Raw genomic sequence first — 23,288 nt, 5'->3', positions numbered from 1 at the left:
ATAACTAACAATGTAAGCTTCAAGCGTCAACAACAATTTAGGTTTAAAAATTACCCTGATTAAAATTTTGATCATACAAAAATAGGCAGTCGAAATATTATTGTTGTAGTACCGGTTGTTTGTAAATGTAGATTTCGTTGCTTGCGAATGGTATTTAACATATTAAAGATTATCAAATAATGGCTACTCCTGTTCAAGAACAAATACAAATCACTGATGGTAGGTTCTGTTTTAAATTTATATTTATTCTTTTAAACTATTGTTCTTTCAATTAGTTTTTATTTCAGATGAGGTGTTCCGACGTAAACTTTTAATGGATGGCGAAGGGATGGGTGATGAACGAAGACTGACACTATTATTGAAAAGTTTTTACAATTGGTGTGATTCTAAAGGTTTATCTGAAGAACAAATGTAAGCATTACTCCTTAATATCAGTACTATAGATATTCAATTCTTTTAATTTCGAATAATTCTATTTTTATTGCGTTGTGAGGGTTTGGATGCGGACGATGTCGACCTTCATCTATCAAAAGGTACCTATAGTTAGTTAGCATGTTTTATATACAAGTGAATTGGAGTTCTATTATTGTAATGGTAGTTAAACTGCCTTCCCCCCACACCACCTCCACCAGAATTTTATCTAGGGTAAAGTTCCATGAATGGATATCACAACTTGATTCATTGCCTCTTTTCAAAAGACTGGGAGAGCTGTATTAACTTCATCGGATTGTGAGCTCTGGTGATGAAAGCTATATTAAGTTTACTGGATTTACTGCGTTGTATTAAAATCACAGTTGTGTGTACGTGGTAGCTACTGTGTTCTATTAGTAGTCAAGTGTGTACCATCTCCAATGGTGTGTGATTGAGAATGATTAGCAACAGTGTGAGGAGGACAATGTTGCAGTCACTAATAGCAAGTCAACTGTTCAATGTATACCATCCATCGATGTAGGCATCTTCAAATCGAAGTGTGAAACTCCTTCAGTCGCCTTGTGGACACAAACAGTGTACTCCTTTACATTTAATATTTTTCAGTCTTGGCTCTTGATTATGGTCATTGACACAAAATACGTTTCTTTTTCAATTTTTGGTTTTTGTTAATTGTCTATAAATATATGGAAAAGAACTCCCAAGAAATTAAAAAATAAGATAAAGTGCTTGCCTCTAAAATATGGATAACTTCAATTTTTAAAAACACTTATTTGTTCCTCTAAAATATGGATAACTAGTTTTTAAAAACACTATTTATAAACACTTATTTGTTATTTGAACAATTATTCAGGGTTGGCTGGTTTAAACTACAATTAAAACCAGACATGTTTTTATTTTAAAGAAGAAAAGCAAGTTTATATATAGGTATTTATTTGGAGAAAAAAAATTTCTTTAAATATCTTATTTTTCTATTATTTATATAAATACCTTTAATTTAAATATAACCAATTAAAAAAAAACGGTAAATATATCCATAAAATCTTAGTTACTTTAAGTAAACATCTATGACATGTAAGTTTTATAAGTATATTACTTGTCTACAAAAATATATTTATGACATAATTAATGTTAGTGAATGTAAAATTATGTCATAATGTCACTAAAAAAATTTTAATTGACACCTATCACCAACTTTATGTTCTGATAGTTTTTAAAATTATTTAACAAAATATAATTATAAAGGTCAAAGGTTTCTCTGTTTTTTATTCTTGTTAAACAAATAGTATGTTATGTTAAGATAATAGTCAAAAACATAAATGAGGAAAGATGTGCTCTTTTATATTTTATTTAGCAGTTATTTTTTTAGTTTCTTCTGATATCAAATTGTATGCATGCAGTATATGTCTTTATAAATTATTTGAATAATTTCAAAATACAATGCAAGAGCATGATTAAAAATTATTGAAAAGCATTCAAAATTAATTTGAAACATTATCAATGTTTATTATTTCATTTAATGCTGCATTATTCATAAGCATTGTTATGTTTAAAGCTTTGTTGTGTTAAAAGAAATTTCATTTATTTTAACAGTTTATTCTTTATCTATTTTTAAACCTTTAGTACTAAGACATGTATGTAGCCCATTTGGCATTTTTAGTCATTTTCATCATTCCATTATTTTGAGATATTTTTTAATAGAAAAAATTATTAGGGTGACCCGGGGTAATTCACGATCACTCTGTTTCTGGGGTAAATAATGATCACCTAAGTTATATTTTTAAAAAAAAAAAAAAAGTTTAAATTTGAGACATGGACAAGAATGCTTGTACACTTTACTAAAGTATAACTACATTTACTTAATAATAGCTTTTTGTTTTATCTAACAAAATAAGTATCTTTTAAACTGCTTTCTGTATTTTCAATTTCTAAGATGGGTTTCAAAATGTGCACATTTCTGCAAAGATCCCCCTCCTTCTCTTAATGATAAATATTTTGAGTTACTTTATATTTCTTTTATATAGAAATAGTGTAAGCTTTTGTTTAATTGTTTCACATCTACTGTAAACATTATAATTGATTATAGAAAACTGTATCAAATGTTGCCCCCTGCAGATGGGGTAATTATTGATCACTGGGGTAATTCCTGATCACTGTCATTTCTTCTTATAAATAGTATATAAAATAGCTAATTGTCTTTTCTTAAATAACAGTTCATATTTTTTAAGTGGAACAACTATAAAATATTGTAATGACTATATTTCATACAAATAATCACACCAGATTTCCATAACAATAAACTTAACTTTATTAAAAATTAAAAGAAACTAGTCATTATTTTTATATTCGAGCATCCAGCTCTTAAACAACCAAGGGAGAACCTCTCCCAACCAAGAAAAACATACATCTCCCTCGATTCCTAGCATGCCCCCGAAGGGGTGACACAATGCGCCAAGTGCGCCTGAACGATCGCCAAACAGTTGCCAAACATTACACCTTTCCCCCTAAGATAATGATTATATTACACAATAATTAATCGTTAATCTGAAAATTAAAAAAAAAACAACTGTTTGCGATCAAAAAAAATAATAATACAGAATGATACATACGATAAACATGATTATGCAATATTTCCAATGACAACATAATAGGAATAATAAACAGATGAGATATTCAAACTACTCATATATAAACTCAGTTATCATTAATTATACACTATAACGCTAGCAATCAACAATTCAATCCTATATAACCTTTTTTTTTATAGCAAAAATAGTTATAAAATAATATCTAATACAAGAATAATTATCCACCTTAACTATACCCTACTGACACACAGTAATACTAATAATATTTAATACTCACATTATTAATTAAACAATTATTGCTACAAACCAAAATAAAAAAATATTTTTAAACCATAACACCTTAAAGATCATGTATAAACATTACAATTCAATAATTATATTTCCATGGATTTCAATCATATCTTAAAATTATGCAAGTAAACAATGAAATTTACTATTTTTCAAACACTAAATCCTTCATTTTTTTTTTTTTTTTTTTTTTTTTTTGAATTATAAAGATCTTACTTTAAAATATGTTTTCAAATTAATTAAGCACTTACCTCAAATATCTGTTATTTTAAATTTATCCACAAGTAAATATCAATATAAGCATATAAACACTTAGAGTCTCTAATAAAATAATATAAGAGTCATGAAATAACTTTTAACACTAACTGACCTAGTCTGCATTGACCTCGACAGTTTATTTATTTTTAATATATTTTTAATCACCTGAGATTGGGAGTCTGGAAAGGGCATCTGCGTTTTTAAGATTTCTTCCCGGACAGTGCTCGATACTTAAATTATATACAAGCGCCCACCTTTGGAGCTTAGACGATTGGGGAGCATTTTTAACAATGAAAGCCAGTGGGTTGTGGTCGGTCACAATTTTGATTGGGGAGCCAAATATCCAAGGCTCGAATTTCTTCAATGCCCACACTATTCCATAGGCCTCTCGCTCAATAGTGGGCCAATTCTGTTGAGATTTAGAAAGCTTTTGGCTGGCATAACACACTGGTATTTCTGAGTCGCCTTTCCGTTGAGACAAGCAGGCACCTACTCCCACCTGTGAAGCATCAGAGTGGATGATGAAATGCTCGTTGGGGGTAGGGGTAATCAATTCCGTTGTTTTCGCCAATTTCTCCTTCAGCCGTTGGAAAGCAGACTCATGTGTTTCTCTCCATTCAAGCATCTCCGGTTGTTTTTTTCTCGTGAGTTCGGTGAGGGGGTATGCGAGGTCTGCATAGTTTGGGATGTATTCCCTGTAGTAATTCGTCAGTCCTAGAAGGCTTTTCAGATGAGTTTTCGTCTTTGGTGATTCCAATTTTTGAATGGCTATTATTTTCTCCGGGTCAGGTTGATGTTTTCCTGATCCAATCACGTGCCCTAAATATTTTATTTGAGGTTTCGCAAAAGAACATTTCTTCACGTTGATGGTAAATCCTAATAATTCTAATTTTGTAAAGACTTTTTCTAAATCTTGAAGATGGGTTTCGAAGTCTTTTGAGAAAATAGCAATATCGTCAATATATGATCTTGAAAATTCTTTGAACTCTTTCAGTGACTTGTTCATAACTCGCTGAAAAGTGGCAGCGGCATTTTTCAATCCAAATGGGAGAACTTTAAATTGATACTGCCCACGGTGAGTTTTGAAAGATGTAAATTCTTTGCTTTCTTCCTCCATAGGAACGGCGTAATAGCCTTTGAGAAGATCAAGCGTGCTTATTACATTGGCTCTTCCTATATTGTACATTAGATCCACTGCATCTTCCATCGGAAAATCGTCTGCTTTGGTAACCGCATTCAGAGCTCTATAATCAACACAGAGTCTGATGCTTCCATCTTTCTTGTTTACACAAACTACTGGGTGAGCTATCTCAGCTTCACTCTCCTCTATTAGTCCTGAACTTAACAAATCTTCTATTTCTGCATCAACTCTTGTTTTCAACGCTTCTGGGATCCTATATACATGTGGTTTCTTTCTTTCTACATTTGGAATCAATCTGATCTTGTGGGATTCCACTTTAGCCATTTTTACTTTTCCTGTAAATAATGCTTGATGCTGGTTGATGAGGGTCATTAAACTATTCTTCTGAGTTTTATCCAAATTTTCTAGATCTAAATTTCCTTCAATTTTTAAATATTCCAAAGGGGTTGATAAGTCTTTTCTTGGTAGAGTTATGACTTCTTCAAAATCTTCTTCATTTTCGAATATCACTCCAACGGCGTTGACACGAGCTTGAAATTTTCTTATTTTGTTGGAATGAACATGTTTTATTTTTCCATCTGGTAGTCTTACTTTGTACGAGTGAGGAGGAATAAGACTCACTATTTCTCCAGGACCACTCCATCTAGCATAAAGCTTGTTGTTAGAGTCCGGTATAAGTAAATAAACTAGGTCACCATTCTTGAAACTTTTTGGCACAGATCTTCGATTGAAATATTCAGTGTATTTTTGTTGTTTTCCACTTGCGATCAATTCAGCTTGTTCTGCAGCTTGCTCCATTCTTATTTTCAACTGTTGTAAGTATTCGACAGCTGATTCACTCAAATTTGGAGGAATGGGTATTTCACCAGACCATGATGATTTTAGCACTGCCAAAGGTCCTCTTGGCTGTCTTCCATACATCAATTGAAAAGGTGATATTCCAGTGGTGCAGTTGGGGATTTCCCGATAAGCAAATAACAGGAATGGGATATGCTTATCCCAGTTAGATGGGTCGCTCCTTATCACATGATGTAGCATCTGCTGTAAACTCCTATTCCATCGTTCAACTAGTCCATTGGAAGCACTGTATCCAGGGGTTGAAAATCTAGGATGGGCACCCAATCTTTCTTGAAATTCTTTAGTCAGTCTTGACACGAAATTTGTACCATTATCACTTGCAATAGTATGCGGGATTCCTGTTCGCATGAATATTTCGAGGAGAGCTGTGCAAGTAGCTTTTGCACTTAAGCTTTTTAGAGGAATGGCCTCCGGCCATCTTGAGTGTTGATCTATAAGACATAAAATATATTTGTGCTTCCTAGCAGAGGGTGGATCAATGGGCCCAATAATATCGATGTTAACTATTTCGAATGGCAGTCCAGGTCTTGCTACTGGGGTTATTGGAATTTTATCCGACCTTTTCTCAGGGCTTCTTAATTGACATTCGCTGCATGTTTTACAAAAGTGTTCCACATCTTGAGAAACTCCTGGCCAGTAGAAGGAATACCTTATTCTTTCTTTTGTCTTCCGCATGCCCATATGGCATCCAAATACCGAGTTGTGAGCTAGATCAAGTACCTTCTGTCTTCTACTTAATGGGAGAACTAATTGGCGTATTTTTTCTCCAAACAATTTTTCTTCATGATGGAAGAGTCCGTCCATAATAAAATAGTTTCCCTTCCTTTCCTTCGACAACTTCCAAGGCTCGTGTAAAGTCGGGCATGTTTGTTGTTCTACGAACAGCTGTTTGGCTGGCGATGCAGTAGACTCGATGGGATTGGCTGTTGCATCATCCTCTAGCCACTCCCCAAAGCTTGACTGGTTGCCAGGGGCAACTGATGCAATGCCCTTCTCCCTCTCCTCCACCTCTTCATTTCTCTCTTCTGTCGTATTTTGTTTCTCTTTTTCTGTTTCAGTAAATAAAACGAACATTTTTTCTTCTTCGTTCTGACGCCTTTCTTCTGCGATGTCGGAATCCATGTTCTTTTCTGGGGGGTTGATCAACAGTTCATGTATTTCGGGAGTTAATAAACAAGGCACATTTAATTCATCCGTCACAGCAATAAAGGTATCCACTGAATTAAATAAGTTAGTTCCATCATTTCTTAAATAAATCGGCGTACGGCAAACTTTTGCTTCAATCTGTTGTCCGAATGCAGAAGTTAACAAAATTTTCCCTCCATCTCTCTCCTTTACATCCGGAATGAATGACGAATGTAGAATTGAAATCTGAGTTCCAGAATCGACGATTGCTTCGATTTCTTCGGAGTTGATAAAAATATTAACTTTCTGCAGGGGTTTAATAATGGTTTCTCTGACGTCACTCCGTAGATGAGATGAATCTACTTTCGCTACTACCGCTTCTTCTCGGCTTGATACTTTATTCGAATTTCTTGAAATTTTTGTGTGATCCCTTTCATTTCGCTTTCCCGTCATTTCATTCTTTTTCTTTCTATCGGAACAGTCTCTCGCAATGTGTCGATAGCTCCCACAAATGTAGCATTCTCTTTGCCTGACGAAATTGTTTTCTTGTCTCGGATATTCTTTTCTCAGTTGAGGGGGAACATACTTTTCGGGTGAATATGTTGCGTCTCCAAATCTCGGGCGTTTTCCTTCACTTCGGAATTCATCAAAAGATTTTCTTCGCGCTGAAAAGTAAATATCACACTCTCTAGCTAATTCCTGAGGCTTCAACCATGTATTTCCTTGTCGTATTGTGATATGGGACGCTGTCTCTCCGTCTAAAGTTTGGAATATCTTATCGGATATAATTAGTTCTTTAAGTGTATCAATATCTTCTGCATTTCTTAATTTACAGTAATAATCCCATGTTGCGGTCATTCGTGAAGCGAACTGGATGTGTGTCTCTCCTGAATATCGTTTTGCTCTTCGGAAATTTTCCAAACAGGTTTGGGGGGTCGGTTCATATTCCTTCAGAATCAGTGTTTTTACTTTTTGATAGTCCTTTAAATCTTCTCCCTTGATATAAACAAGAACAGTGGCCGCTTTATCCCCAATTAATTTCAACAATATCTCTGCTTTGAATTCGTCCGAAACATTCTTATGTTTAAATGCTCTTTCGATGGAGTCGAAAAACATATTCCATGCTTCCGCTTTCTTCGGTACTGGAATCGTCAAGGTTTCTACTCCTTTTATCAGTTTATCCAGGGAAATTTCGCTTTCTCCACGGCTGTGTTGAGCGTCTGGGGTTGGACTTCTGCTTTCGATACTTCGTGTCGTTCGGATCTTCGCCAGCTCAATTTCGTGTTCCCGTTCTAATCGTATTTTTTCTTCTTCTAATTTCGCTTTTTCTGTCTCTTCAGCTCTCTTCCTGTTTTCTACTGTAGTATTTAGTATTTCTTTAACAAAGTCCGGATCGTCTAAGTATTCCTTGCTATTTTGCAACATATGTTTCAGCTCCGTTAATTTCAGTTCCAAACTGGCTTCTTCACCTATCTCTGACAAAACTGTCACCAAATCTTCTTTTCGTACGTTTTTGAACATTTTTCACTCTGATCAGAATTCTCCAACTAACTTCTGATTCTACTTCCGAAATTGCTTTCTATAAGTGCAAATCTCTGGTTCTCGAAAGAGAGCGTGTTGTAATGACTATATTTCATACAAATAATCACACCAGATTTCCATAACAATAAACTTAACTTTATTAAAAATTAAAAGAAACTAGTCATTATTTTTATATTCGAGCATCCAGCTCTTAAACAACCAAGGGAGAACCTCTCCCGACCAAGAAAAACATACATCTCCCTCGATTCCTAGCATGCCCCCGAAGGGGTGACACAATGCGCCAAGTGCGCCTGAACGATCGCCAAACAGTTGCCAAACATTACAAATATATTTTAACTATCATCACAAAATTTGTTTTTAACGGTATACAAGACTGTATTCTGATTTGCACCATTTCTGGTTTGTCATACCTTGCTTCTATCTTAATTTTATGTGTGTACATTGTTAGAATAATTTTTAAGTTTATAAATTAGCTTAGTATAAATATGATGAGAAATTATTAGCCTAAAAAGGATACTAAGCTTATAGAAGCTAAATTAGTTAATTTCTTTTAATGATTGAAAATGAAAATTTCAATGTGAGAGCTGCTGCCAGAGCTGTTGAGTTGACATACCTTACTTTACCTTACACTTTCACTTAATGAAGTTAAAAAATCCAGCAAAAGTAATCCATGAGGGAACTCTCTTATATTTCAGCAGAACATGAGAATGAGTTGGCTGATTGCCTAAAATGTATGGCATGATGCAAAGATTTTTTGCAATTTAAAGTGTTAATCTTTCTTCTTGCTTTTAAATAAATAGTTTTATTAGCTGCTTAAACATATCTTTTTGGTTTATTTGTTTGATCTTGATGTCTTATTTGTTAATTACCATTATATAATTATTTTTAAACAGCCCCTTTACAATAAAAACTGGTGATCAGTAATTATCCCAGAAGTGATCAGGAATTACCCCAGAAATGATCAAGACCAGGGGTAATTCCTGATCACTAAAAATTTAAAATCTTTTAAATTCTAATTAGATTTTCAAACAAAAGAAAGAGGCATAGGACTCATCTCATATAGCCTCAAACTTCCAGTAAATATTAAAATTCTATCTTGAATAGTTTTTTCACAAAATAGATGTTTGCATTTTTTGATCAAGAATTACCCCGGGTCATCCTACCTTGCATTTTTCATTTTTAGTAATAAATTTTTGCAAGTAATATAAATTGAATACTGTTAAATACTGACATTAAATAATACCAAATTATAATATTTTCATATGCAGTGGCAAAGGAGAACTCATTCTTTTACTTACATAACTAATCTATCATTTTAAAATTAAATTCTTATTTGCATGTTAAGTAACATTAATGTAAATGTATATTAAAATTTCATGTTATTCCTTTTTGTTGTGTATACCTTTTTTTTATAGAAGGAAAATAGATATTTTTTAGATGATTGATAATATTAATTAATTCTTAATAAGTTTTTACAATTATACTTTATAATAGCTTAATTACGTATTTTTAATTTAGAGGATAAAGTATTACGCTTAACATTTTATTTAAAATAAAAGAAGAAACATTTATTTTTTAAAGGGAAAAAAAAAACTTTTTTCAACCTTGCATATATTTATAGAAAGTTTAAATGGTTATTCATACAAATAACAATAGAATGTTTTGTTTTCTAAATTAGGAGCTAATATTTTAACAAATAGGGTAGATATGAGAAAAGCATGTAAGAAAAGCAGGTGGCATGGGTTACCTTTCTAAAAATGTTCCTAGAGATAACTATAAATAGTTTTTAGGATCTAACTTTTTCAGTACATTTCTTCTTTTGCCGTAAACAATTTAAGATATAATTTATTTTTTATATAGATGCTTTGTTGTAGGTTTTATTGAGAATTTACATCATAACTGTCAGTTTTTATGCTCTTTGTATTTAAATTTTATCTAGTGGTAGCTAAAGCTACGACTCAATATTCATTTCCAAATTTAATGCATATAAATGACTTTTTTTTTAATACATTTTTAAATGCAAAAAATTTGACCATAGAAAAATTATTATCTTAGAAGGTAAGAAAATTGACCTTTTCATATAGAGCCCCTGTGCTGGTGTCCATACATACCCTTTTTTTTTTTTTTTTAATTTTCTCAACAATCAGGAATATATTGTGTTTATATTTCGAAGCTAACTTTTTATATATTTTATTCATAATTTGATCTATTATTGAACAAAGCAAAAAGAATATGAAAAGCCTTTGTTTTTGTTACTAAATTTAAATGCTTTCTATGCAGACTGGGATCACTTATTCCAATACTATTAATATTCCAATACTTGCACAATTGCAAACCACTAAAAAGGGAAGCTATTTTTTTTTTTTTTTTTTTTATTGTTAATCTTATTTCAGCAACAGTTATTTCTGAAGCTGCGTATAGTGCCGAAGTAAGTTGAACTTAACTATTTACAATTGTAGCTGGTAATTTGCTGGCTGTTTGATTTAAATCTTCATCCCAAACTTCCTCAGCTGAAAAGAATTAAAAGCATGTTATTGTCAAAAATTTATTTATTTATAAATGATTAAATTAAGTACACTTAGTAAGTTACACTGAATAGATTGTAATTTAAAATGTTTACTGGTAGTAATCCAAAGTTTTACTCATGTATTATATTTGTTTTTACTACAGTGTTTCTGGGTATGAAAATCTGTTAGCTTCTTTATCCACCTGTGAACTTCTCATGGTTAAATCTCATCGAGCACAAGTTGCAAATGAAGCAGAAATTGAAAATTATAAACAATTAGAAGATGAAATTGGTATGTTGTTTAATTATTTTCAAAATTGACAATGTAATAAATACTTTACCTTTGAGTAGTAAATACTTATGATATTTTTCTAAAAAATATTTAAATTAAGTAAAGCTAGTTAGAAATTATATTTGAGCAATCAAGGCTTTTGATTAAGACTGGTCAGACATCTGTATCAAATGAGCTTTGTGAATAGCAGAGCGAGACTTTTTACCTATGCAAATAAATTAGTTGAGTTTCTTTTTTTGCTAGACTGAAATAAACCTGATTAAGTGCAGTGTGACTGTGGTTTTCAAGAACTAAATACACTATGAATAAAAATCATTGATTAGCAAAGATGCCATCTGCTCCAAATAGGATAAAATCCAGAGATCAAGATAAAATCTACAAACTGAAATTTGCAGATTTTTGGTTAATTTTGCCAACTTTTTAAAACGCTCAACACTATTTAAAAGCAACAAAATTGCATGTCACATAACCCTTCAAATTATTTAGAAGTAGTGGTGAGTATAATCATAAATAGAATTTACTAAACGAAGAATCATACATTAAAAGACTACCACTCAAAAATACTTATCCTCTGTCCAGAGCAAGTTGGCATCTCTGTATTTGTATTATTGGCATATTTAATTTTCAGTGCCAAAATATAATGTAATTGTGGTGGAAAAAGTGATATGCTAATATCTAAACTCGAATGTATATTTTCTCACTAAACTACCATGTGTTCTCATTTCTGCTAGTTATCACAAATTCTTCCCAACTGCCTCTCTTCACGTGAAAAAGAAAAAAATTATTGAATGGTAGAGAATAAAAACCTAAACACCCAGAATGTTGTTCAATTTTGACAGCACTTAAAGAGCTCTGCTGCAAGATAATTCACCGGGATGCATAGCATTTTTTAAAGGTGCTTATTTAGGTTTTTTTTAAAGCCCTTGAAGGTGCTTTTTTCGTTGGGTGTTTTTAAAAAATACTTAATTTTCCCTTACTTAGTTGATTTTAGCCACGCATTATACAAAAAGACACTGTTCATATTGTTCTATTCAACGTTTTCACAATTATTTCAACCCTAATCTATTTTGGCTTACCATCGGTCCTTAGTGTATGAATCCATTCGTTTTATGATTCAAAATTTCATGGTTTTTGACTATTGTCAAAAACAATGCCAAAAGTTTTTTTTTGACATGACTGTTAAATCCGGATAAAATTGTCAATTGTCGAAAACTTGCCAACCCTGCCTTATTATAATGTCTTAAAAGTGCTTAAAAATATTCTTGAGTGCTTCAAAAGTGATTAAAAGGTGCTTATTTTTTGTTGAAAAATTTGTCTATGCACCCTGTTCTCAATGTTTCATTGTATATATTCATTTTAATTATTTAAGCATAAGTATGCATGGTAGAAAAAATCATTAACTTACTGAATTGAAAATCATTCTCAAAACATAAATTTAGCTTTCAAAAGAACAATTTTCTCTTAACGTTGAACAAGTTATTATTTTAAGTCTAAGAAGGAACATTGACTAAAATAGAAAGAAAAGATTTTAAAATTGTCCTCAGGAGAGAAGAGAGGGAAATAAAATATATTAATTGTTCAGCATTTAACTTGCACCTGTTTATAATCCTTGTGAGAATCGGTTTTTATTAGAGGTATTGTTTCAAGGAGATAAAGAATATGCTCTTTAAATATTTAAAAGATTTTTAAAAAATATCAGTTATTTTAAATCTGTTTCATTTGAATGTAATCATACTAAAATTCAATTTCAGCAGATCCCGCTTAAAAAAAATTTTAGTAAGGCCTTTACGACCTCATTTTATTTTTACTCGGATCTTTGAAAATAAAGAATTGCAGTAAGAAGCTAATTAATTAATTAGTTTGCGTTATGTTTGGTTAAGTTCAATAAAATGAATGCCTTATTTAAAAAACGATCCATTTCCTTAAAAATGCACTTTAATAAAATCAAATAAAAAATGCTATTTTAGAATATTTTTTTTTTCCTATATTTTATGAGAATGTCATTTAATTCTCAACTTTTAATTATATCAATTCTCAAAATACTTTAAAATGTGACTTATAGTGTTATCTTGTTTTAAATGCAATTTACTTTATGTTATAAATATTTTTTTTTTTTTTCAGGAAAAAATATTTCTGAAGTTAAAGACACCATTGTGCAAAAAAAGCTGGATTTACAGCAAGCAAAGAAAATTCGTGAACATAAACAACGTGAGTTATGGTGGAAAAAATATTTTGTTAAATTTAGATTCAGTGTTATTGTAAAAATTGAATGTATTGTTCTTTTTTTTTAATAGTTTGAAAAATAAGTTAGCAAGGTCAAAACTTTTAAAGTAAAAGGTGTATACATGTAATAATAAAAATTTTCAGTCATTATTCATTAAACAACATATTATTCATCAAACCACTAGATAACTGTCATAATCATTGTATCATATCAATGATGTTTTTGTGATTCGCAGTTCCAGACGTATCTACAATTACTGACGAACTTCTATTTTTTTCTGAAATTTTTAGATCTATATCTCGTTTTAAAATTGTTTTAACTGTTATTGCCAAGCTTCAATTATTGCAATGTTTTGTTCTGTTTTATGCATAAAGTTGTAAGGAACTTTTTAGTAAGACCAGAAAAAAATCAACTTAAGAGGTATCAGTAAAATGATGATTATTACCATGGCATTATGAAGTCACATAATAAGATGATTTTTGAATGAAATCAGTTTTTTATTATTTTATATTAAGTTATAGGAGTAACTTTAAAGATATTTTCAATAAAAAATATGTTTGTAATGATTATGTTCATTTTAATTAATGTTCATTTATTTAAAATTGTAATTTAGGTACTCAAAAAAATCAAAACTCTAATTAAGGTAAACATTAATTCTAATAATTGTTTTAAATTTATATATGAAATTTCTGGCATGAATTGATTTTTGCAGACAACAATAGTTTTTTTTATTGTTATTAATTTTAATTTTTTTAAAAAATGGTTAAATATGCGAAATATTTAAGAGTGACCTTGATTAGTTATTCTTAAAATGACTTATTATCTTATTGTGGATTTTCACTGAATTGAGATATAAGTTGTTTTATTGTTAATAATTTAAAAAGTTAATGTACGTTTTAGAATATTAAACGTAATTCAAATTGATGATCTGTAAAGTAAAAAATATATTTTAAGGGTTGTAATTTTTTTTAAAAATCTGTTTTCTTAAATATAGCTACTCTTAACTGAGTAATGCTTTTGGCAACAGCTCAACGTGCACTCGGAGGGGTCACAGAAATCAGGGCTCCACAATATTTTGACCAACAGCATAATGGTGGCAGTGTGGTTAGCATTGCACAGCTACTCTTAACTACATTGGAAATGAATTATTGACATTTATCAAGGTCCTTCCTGTGTGTTCCCAATTTTTCATTATTTTATTACATTTCTAAGGACATTGATAAATAATTTCTCTTTTAAAAAGATTCTCTCCTGTATTTTTTTAAAATGTTTAGAAATTTATAAATTAAATTTTTTAATCTTTGTACTGTTAAAGATCAGATGCTAGTAAACTGGATTCTTCATTGTCACTTATTAGGACTAATTAATTTTCTTATAAGCAGTTTTTATTTTTTTAAAAATTAAATTTGTCAATTTAACTGAGGTTTCTTTCGTTAAAATTTATGTTACTAACATTCCATCATTGTAAGATTATTTTAAAGTTTTTCAAACACTAAATTTTACTGTAAAAGAATTAATTCAAGTAACATTTAAGCAAAAGTATTGTTATTTTATTGATTTTTTTCGCAGTTTTTGTTTTACTGTTTATATTAAACTTGCAGTAAATTTTATTACTGTAAAAGAATTAAGCAGCATTTAAACTAAAATATTGTTTGTTATTAATTTTCTTCTCCTAAAATTGTTTTTAATTTTTCAAAGCTTGTAGTATGTTTTATTATTTTAGATGAATAAGCAGTAAACAAAAATACTGTTTATTTATTAATTTGCTGCAAATATTTTTTATTTTTCTGTTTTTGCATGCTCATACCTGAACTATGAAGAAATTAATTTAAATTTTCGTTTAAAAATATTTATGGTTTTAAATTCCATATTTAAGTTAAAGTTTCTTGCAGGAATTGATGTAAAAAGATGTATGTTGTTGTGTGGTTTCTTTTTTTTTTTTTCTTCCGGTTTTGGTCAATGTTTTTGTCACAAAACAGTATATTTTACCATAATTGTGAATATTATACATTTTCTGCATTGTAATTCTTCATTTTAATTAATTTTATGAACTTTTTTTTAAAAAGAAAATCTAGTTAGGGCATGTAAACTGTTTCATTAAAATGTGAATGGATCTCCAGACTAGTGACTTGCTGTTCTTAATTTCTACCCTTGCTTTTATGGGTTTGTTTTCTGTGTTCTAAACTGTTAAAATATTTGTGTTTTAAGTTGAAAATAAGATAGTGTATGATTAAAATAGATTCCTTCCCTTAGTTGATATTTTAGTGAACAGCTCCTTACTTATTTGACAATATTTTAAATTAGACTATATTCTCTTAGTTTCTGAGATATATATATTTATATTAAAATTCGTATCTTTTAAAAACAATTTCCATAAAAATGCTATTGGTTATTTGTTTCTTTGTATAAAAACATCTTCTTCTTCCTTATCCCCAAAGTTAGCAGGGCTAAACAATGTCCATGAAACTCATGACCCGGAGGAAGATAATAACATAATATAAATAATAAATTTTTGATAAATAAATTTTATCCTGAAAGTGTAATTATGACATTTCTAAATTAAAAATATATATCACAGAAAGTGAATGACTTCTTTACTGACATAACAGCAATTTGGGAGCCAAAGCCTTCATTGGAATCTTTTTCCATTCTGCTTTTCCCCTCACCAGAGTGTTCCAGTAGTACACCTTAGTCTAGACTTTTTGTACAAGTTCCGATCAGTTTAATGTGAAAGATTCTGGATGTTAAGAAGGATGAATCAGTTTTGCTGATACATCCTGCAAATTCGATGTGATTTACTTTTATGCAATTGGTAATATTTACCTCTCTATACAGCCCAAACAAATTGTAATTGCATTTGTGCCGCCTTGTACCATTGATATTCCCTACACCCAGAATTCTTCTCAAAAATTTTCTCTCTGAAATAGCTAGCCAATTTTCTTGTAATTTCCTCATGTCAGGTTTCTGAACTATATGTGAGCTAGGTTGTAATTATGGTTTTATATAATATGATTTTCGTTTTCCTTTTTAATCTGTTGCAAGATTTTTATCAGTGTTCCATAAAACTCTTAGTTTAAATGTTTATCCCTATTTATGAATTTAAAAATATTCTCTAATTTATTTTTTTGTATACGTTAGAATATGATGCTTTAGCAAGAATCATCGCACAGCAACCGGATCGAAAAGAGACAGAAGCTAAGCTCAAAGCATTAAATGAAGAAATTGAAAGTCTTGCTGTGTCCAAAATGAATTTAGAGAAAAAATTAGATAAAAGACATAAAGAGCTTCAAGTGCTACTGGGTGCAGCATATGAATTGCAAAAATTTGTTGAAAAGAGTAAGCATTGAAATATTTTAACCCTCTATCATTTACTTACTTTTTCACCTGATCCTACAGCTTAATGATCAAATGTGTTGCTTATTGTTATTATTGAGATCTATATTATTTGAAGATACATCCCTTTAGGGTATTTTATTTTACAGTAAAGAATTTCGAATTTTTGCTGAAATAATTATTTGGTTTGCAGTAATTTTGCTAGATTTTGAGAAACTACAGAACCCTTTAGCTCCTTTTAAGTATTTAGGACTAAAAACTTCCAAATTTATTCATACTTTTTTGCTGAAAAGAGGTCCATATTTAATATTATATAAATCTCTAATTATAGGTACAAAGAAAGAGTACACTAAAAGAAGTAAATATTTAATTATTAGGGGGGAAATTGGAACCAGTAATTGATTTTGTAATAGTTCAACAAATATTAAAACTAAAATTTCTGTATCAATTATCTTTAAAAAGTTGGAAATCAGACTTTTCAAAAGATAATAAAAGACATACTCTCCTTTTTAGTGTGTTCTTAATTCGTAATACTGAATTGGTCATTTAAAAAAAATTTTTTTGCTAATGGCAGGATAAAACAGGTATATCAGGCAAAATTGGATAATACTACTGATAATTTACTTCTTGTATGTAGAAATATTCAAAATTTGAGCAGTTACTAATAACTTTGAGTCAACAACAAATAAGTAAATGTATTCCCATAAAGAAATATAATCAATGATCTGGGATATGGATCAGAGAATATATTTTTTACTTCTTTTTGCATCCATTAATATGTCCATTTATAATTACATTCTATCAACTAAAGAATTCCAAAACACGAAAAAAGTATTTGAATATTTAAGGCTTTTAATTACATAGAGTTATAAATAAGAAGGAGTGGGCATTCCTCCCTTTCCCTGTTAGCGCGAGTGAAGTAACTGTCAAGTAGCGGCGGCCATGTTGGTATAACCAGAAACCTGGCGAAGTCGCTCAGGTTTCAAGAGGAATAGTTAGGTTGCTTTTGATCTTTTCTCTTATGATTAGAAAATTTCGAAAACTAGATTGAAATAGTTTTGTTGTTAATACATAACACCTTTTTTCATTCAATTTTTCAACATTAGTTTCTTTTCTTCTTCCCAAAAAATAACGTTTTTAAGATAGCTCTATTTTAAAACTGAATTAAAAAAAGAACTTTACAGCAGTTTTCGGGAACTTAGGTTCCTTTATATTTTCTCTAGGCATTAAAAGTAATATATTATTGTTATTTAAGGGGGCAGCTTTACAATTAAAAATTTATTCAAAGAATATCACATTAAAACCACACTATTTTGAATACAAACAAAATAATATGAAACGCACTTTTCCTTAAAAGTTAGAATATTAAAAGGGAAAAATATTGGTTTGTACTAAAAGAATAGCAATAATCAACATTAAGCCATTTGAGTAAACACTTGGGTAATAAAACTAGTCCATAACCTACTGTTCATTACTAAACAGAGAAGTCTAATTTCTTTTTCAAAGCACTTCATCATATGAAGTGCACAAAACTGTAATTTACAAATAACAACGTAAAATAACTGTGTATTTATTTTTAAAGGTAAATAACCAGAGTACTTAATATATAGGAATATTTATTTTCCAATTGAGGTTTAACCCTTTCGGGTCGACTGTCACAAATACGTGACAGCATAAAACCGCATCAATCAGGTTAAAAATATAAAACTGGTAATCAAAGTATTTCTTTAACAGTTTATTTGTGGGCGGAGTAATAATTGTTTGATTTATTTAATTCACCAATCCTGTGTTCAAAATAAAACTATTTAGTTATACTTTGAATTAACATTGATTATATATATGTTTAAACTAACAATAATTAAATTAAAAGCAAAGTGAGTCCGTCAAATTAGCAACGACTACATTTAAGTTACCGTTTTTTCTTTAATTACAACTTGATTCTGATTTTGTACGAATTCTTTTCTGAATCACCCGTCCCCAAAGGGTTAAACTCCACTCATGAAAGGCTCTATCTCATTCACAAAATACATGAAGTGTATGAGCAAATAAATGCCCAGGCATTATTATCTATAATGAATGCTCTATAATGAATTAAAGCTTTGAGACAGCAATTGAGACGTTAGTGGAGGAAGGTGGAGGCTCAGATGAAACAAATTTTAAGGCTCTTAAGGAACTTTAAAAGATAAAATGAATACTAAAGCCTTTTTAAGGCACATAGAAATCCTGCAAAGTACAAGATTTAAATGTCAACACTTTGAAAGTACAATGAGTAAATATATAATTACTTGCTGATTTTAGCAGGATTTGAAAAAGCCCAACCCGCCTGGGTTTTATTAAAAAAAACCCGGGGAAAATTGGATTTTTTCATTTACTGTGTAAATATTTTTATTTATTAAAAAGTGTCGTATAAGCTTAAAAATAGAAATAAATCCAAAAAGTTATTTAAATTTTGTTATATGTGTTTTATATTAAGTTTAAATAACGCATTATCACTAATATATGTTTGAATCTTTTTTAGTGTTAAGTACATAATATTAATGTTTCACAATTTTTAACTCAAGCATTGTAAAATATAAATGCAGTAGTATAAAAAGAACAAGTTTATTAATCTTTTTGTTTTTACACACATTTATTTACTATATTTATTAAACATACACACACATATATATATATATATATATATATATATATATATATATATATATCATAAAATTATGATCTGTAAATATTTATAATCAGTGAAAACTAAAATTTCATCTGACTTTTGACTTTAATAAAAAACTGAAATAAATATTTAATGGTCTTCCATGTTTTTATAATAAGATTAATAGAAAGTGAAATTAAAATTACATGTAATTATAAAGAGTATCTGGTACTTGTCCCATTTTTTTTCAAATAATTAACCCTAAGAAAATTATTTCATTTTTAGATAAATAATTTTAAAAAGTTCTCTTATAAAAAGTTTTAGCTTACTTTTTTAAATTCAGAAAATAAAACTGTTTAAATTTGTTAATGTATCACTTAGTAAAAAAAAAAGAAAAAATTGTTTCTTTTCAATTTTTTTAAACATATGAATTAATAATTATAATCTATTTGTTAATATATAAAGTATGCAACTATATTTGAAAAATTGATCTTTTCAGACTGTATTATTTATATTTCTATTTGATTTAATATCATTAAAATATTATTTTCTGAAAAAACCCGCTCAAAGTTTTCAATAGTACTACAAAATTGTAAGATTCGAATTTCTTTTACTTTACAAATATTAGAAACTTAATCAGACAAATTTATGCTGCATAATAAATTATATATAAGTGAATGTGCAACACTAACTTTTAATAAAAACATTATTATAAATTTTTTTTATTATTTTTTTTTTAAAAAACCACTTTTCGTTCCAAGTGGGTTTTTTCAAGGTGGGCCCACTTGGAGAACCCTGCTTTTTAGGAAAGAGAGTTATGTTAAAGGAATTATATTAAAGAAAACAACCAAAAATTTAAATTACTTTTAATAAATACAATAATTTAAATTATATAAAATTGTTAAAAGAAACACACAATCTCTTCTAGAACATTTTAGAACTCAGTTTGAAGAATGTTTAAACACATACAGCTCTAGTTCAACGAAGTTCGATGTGTTTTGGTTGTACCAATATGGCGCCGCGGTTGCGGTTAAGGCTTCACGAGTGTGCGGGCATGCCGTCTCCTCTTATTTATTACTCTATGTTTAATTAGGACTGATCAATCACCTGCATCAAGCAAAAGCACCCATGTAATTTAATACTCAGAATTATTTTAATTTTCTCTTTCTAATACAGAAGAAAAAGAAATTTTGTTCCATTTTTCTTTTAAATGTTTGGTTCAATTTTGCTGACATAACTTTTTTTTTTTTTTTTTTTTTTTTTTTTTTTTTTTTTTTGAAGCGGGGAATTGCTTTTCCCAGAGGATTTGTTCCTTTTATGATTTTTAGCATACATAACCTGTTATAATGCGTCAAAATAATCACTGCGTCTGAAAACCTCCTACATAAAAAATAAAAAAATTTACATTTTAAATCATTTAAGACAAATTTCTTGAAATTCTCTGTTTTTCCATTCAGGCCATTTATCTTACTCATAAAGGTGTACCAATGTGATGCTAGGTTTTAATTTTACGATTTGTGTTGTTTAAATGTTATTTTAAATTAAATTTTATATTATCACAAAGAATTACTCTAGCAAATAAGAAATTTTTTCCTTTAAAACTATTGCAAATAAAAGAATTTTATGAATTATTTACAAATAAATCTCTTTTCTTCACATATTTTTGAATTTATTAAAGTGATGATTTTTTGAATAAAAAATACATTAGTGTTAAAAATGCAGTCTTTAATTAAAACAATACTCATTTACTTAAAAAAATGTGTATATATACTTGTTTCTTAGTCAGTTTTTGTTAATGCTCTTTACAGTTATGATCTAAAAAAAAATTATTATTAAAATTCTTTCTTTGCTTATACATTTCTTAAGAAGCAAAGTTTTGAATTTCTATCAATTCAAGGTATTGCTTTAAAAAAAGATTAAAATTTTCAGTAAAAAATTTTAAACAGTATAACTTATAAATATTTAAATGTACATCCATATTTTGAGATATATAATTGACTCACATGCTTTGAAGAAGACAGAGTTTGTTTCGCTGTTTTTTTTTCTTCTGCATCAATTAAGTTGGCTTAAAATTAAGTAATGCACACAGATAGTCATTTTAGTTAGTTAGATAAGATATCTTATAAATTAATGTACAGGGCCAACGCTAAGCATTCGCCACCTTACCAAATGCTATAAAATCGTAAATTTGGTGAATAAAATTGTGTTTTGGTGAATGATTTTCTTCTACTGGAAAGAAAAATATATATTTAACTTGATCCTCAAAAATCAAGTTTGAAAGAAACTACTGTAAAATAGTTTTCTATGGGGAAAAAAATTCATCCTAAAAAATTATTACGATTTGCATTTGAAGATTTTTCAAAAATTGGTGAATAGGTTTGATATTTGGGTGATTTAATAGCTAATAATTTAAAATCCTTAGCGCTGGCCCTAGTTAACTAGCGGAATATCTGTTCTTCATACAGAGTGAAAGTAAATATTCATTAAATCTGTGGAAATCAAAGCTACAAAATTATGTATGAAACTAAAATGTATCAACAAAATTAAGTATTATCGATATCAATCATACTATGTTGATTTTTTTCAGTTCCTCAGGCGAATGAGTACCTTTTCCTATTATTTTCTATTTAGTATGTAACTTTTTTTCTTTTTATTTCAAATACCATTGTTTTTAATTATATAGTTTTATAAACACTTCTTTTAAAAGCATGACTTTATACAAAATAAACTTGTGGTTTTATATAACTTTAGAATTCATAAATATGGTTACAATGCCATTTATGTTGATCATTGAGCTTACTTGGCATAACGTATACAAAATCAGCAATGTGTTGCCAGTTTAATTGCCCTTGAAGCGATTGAATTAGAGAGTCCAAACTATTTTATACAGGGCAAAAGAACGCTTTCACACTATTGTTTTCCTTACTTAAACAACTCTGAAATGGCAGATCTTTGCAACAAAATATGTAAACTTATGTAATATGTACAACCCAAAAAAATATGTAAAATTAGAGATATATTATAAAATATTTTTTTTAATTAAAGTAATAGACAAAAAGAAATGAATGCTCAAATTTAAAAAAAATTAGATGACATCTATTTTAAGATGCAATAACTTTGAGTATTTTCCTGAACCCTATAAATCAGATTTTCTTTTAAATCAAGTAATTATCAGGATTTAAAACATTGAAATCCTACTTTCTAATTTTTTTGTTTCTTAATATTTTTTTCTTTTCCAGATGATGATTCGTGTTCAGATTCTGACTGATGTGAAACTTCATAGAAATTTTCATTTCTTGTCATTAATTAACTGGACTTTAATTTCATATCCTGTGATATAGTCGACATTTTATAAACATATTCAATATGAAGTGTTGTAAAAATATTTTCTTCATTATGTTTATATATCCGCATTTGTTTTATGTATAAAAAAAATAAACATAAATTTAAATTCTTTTAGTTTATTATTTATCTATTTTATCTCAATATTGATTTTACTCAAAGAATAAAATTGAATCCTAGATGAAATTTTACATTGAAGGATAAATCATTAATACCAGTAATCCAGAGCTCATTCTAGGCAGGGTAAACAGGGCGCAGCACCCTGCTGCCCTTTTAGTCAAAAGAATCCATCCTGTTGTCCCTGGAGTAAATTAGTGCCCTGATGTAATAGACTCCATACACTTTTTGCCCTTTCTTTCCGCAACCCTTCTTTATTTTTTCCCCAAACTCTACAATGGATTTCTTAAACTTTTGTTATTTTCAACTCTTTTTATTTAGTTTGTCATTGCTGTCAATACATAGATTTATATGAGAAAGGAAAAATAGCCACCACACCCCCTTGTTGCACTTGTCTTTGAAAGTTTGCAGTTACTTCACTATCATTAAATCATGATTATTATTAATCATTTTAATTATTAAATCGTAACTACAGACACTTCAAAACATACATTTATTATTTTATTAATATATGCATGCATTTTAAATAAATTACTAAGCTAATTAGCTCGTTAACTCAATATATATTTGTTAATTTATTAATAAAAATGAGTAATTAATA

At 29.2% G+C, this 23,288-nt stretch overlaps 1 protein-coding gene across 1 annotated transcript; it reads left to right on the top strand.

Moving 5' to 3' along the window:
* The first annotated feature begins 68 nt into the window (after positions 1–68).
* Positions 69–22,683, top strand: thoc7 (THO complex subunit 7). The gene is made up of 6 exons (XM_016049416.4): positions 69–219; positions 288–411; positions 10,900–11,027; positions 13,149–13,235; positions 16,390–16,587; positions 22,468–22,683. The coding sequence occupies exons 1-6, from the start codon at positions 180–182 to the stop codon at positions 22,494–22,496; spliced, it is 606 nt and encodes a 201-aa protein (XP_015904902.1). The 5' UTR covers positions 69–179; the 3' UTR covers positions 22,497–22,683.
* The last annotated feature ends 605 nt before the right edge of the window (positions 22,684–23,288 follow it).

Source organism: Parasteatoda tepidariorum, chromosome 2 (genome assembly GCF_982258835.1).
Source record: "Parasteatoda tepidariorum strain Cologne lab strain chromosome 2, Ptep-v5.0, whole genome shotgun sequence".
Classification (NCBI taxonomy): domain Eukaryota; kingdom Metazoa; phylum Arthropoda; class Arachnida; order Araneae; family Theridiidae; genus Parasteatoda; species Parasteatoda tepidariorum.
Note: the sequence above shows the minus strand (reverse complement) of the source record. Positions and strands in the feature narration are given on the sequence as shown.

Excerpts from the sequence above, each read along its gene's own strand:
- thoc7 (XM_016049416.4), top strand. The coding sequence starts at position 180 with ATGGCTACTCCTGTTCAAGAACAAATACAAATCACTGATG. Across the intron at positions 220-287 it reads ACAAATACAAATCACTGATG|ATGAGGTGTTCCGACGTAAA; the intron begins GTAGGTTCTGTT and ends TTTTTATTTCAG. Across the intron at positions 13,236-16,389 it reads AATTCGTGAACATAAACAAC|AATATGATGCTTTAGCAAGA; the intron begins GTGAGTTATGGT and ends TGTATACGTTAG.